At 37.9% G+C, this 478-nt stretch overlaps 1 protein-coding gene across 1 annotated transcript in view; it reads left to right on the top strand.

Annotated features, from left to right (window-relative positions):
• LOC119593413 (aldehyde dehydrogenase, dimeric NADP-preferring-like) overlaps positions 1-472 on the top strand; it is a 62658-nt gene extending 62186 nt beyond the window's left edge. The window contains exon 10 of the mRNA XM_037942343.1: positions 200-472. Within this exon, the coding sequence (XP_037798271.1) occupies positions 200-377 (178 nt within the window). The 3' untranslated portion in view covers positions 378-472. The remainder of the gene's footprint in view (positions 1-199) is intronic.
• Positions 473-478: the final 6 nt, after the last annotated feature.

The following is a 478-nucleotide window of genomic DNA, read 5'->3' on the forward strand; positions in this document are numbered from 1 at the left end:
AAGAGATTAGACACGAAACTAAAAGTAACGCAACGGACGCATGGAATAAGAAACCGAAAGAATTATAGGTATAAAATATACGTACACAATACTTAAACAAACAGATAAACCCAAAACAACACTCAGGTAAACACACACGAATGTAAACAAAACATCGCAAATACACACAGTCCATAAAGCCGATTTTCCCCTTTTACAGATTCCGATTTCCGCCTTACACAGACAAAGGCATAGAGACGCTGACGTCACTACGAGACAAAGGCGATGGTCCCGGAGTTCTATATTACCTCAAGATCACCATGACCCATTTAATGAGCATGGGATTAGGGGCACTTATACTCTACCTTGCTCTTCATTACGGCCAAGTTAGGGTCTGATACTGGAGCATAAGGGAAAAAAATATAATGTGTATGTAGGTTCGTGCGTGTTTATATATCTTTATTTTTGTGGTTTTGTATATTTTGGAATATTTTTGTTT

The sequence above is a fragment of the Penaeus monodon genome, chromosome 32 (assembly GCF_015228065.2).
Source record: "Penaeus monodon isolate SGIC_2016 chromosome 32, NSTDA_Pmon_1, whole genome shotgun sequence".
Lineage (NCBI taxonomy): Eukaryota > Metazoa > Arthropoda > Malacostraca > Decapoda > Penaeidae > Penaeus > Penaeus monodon.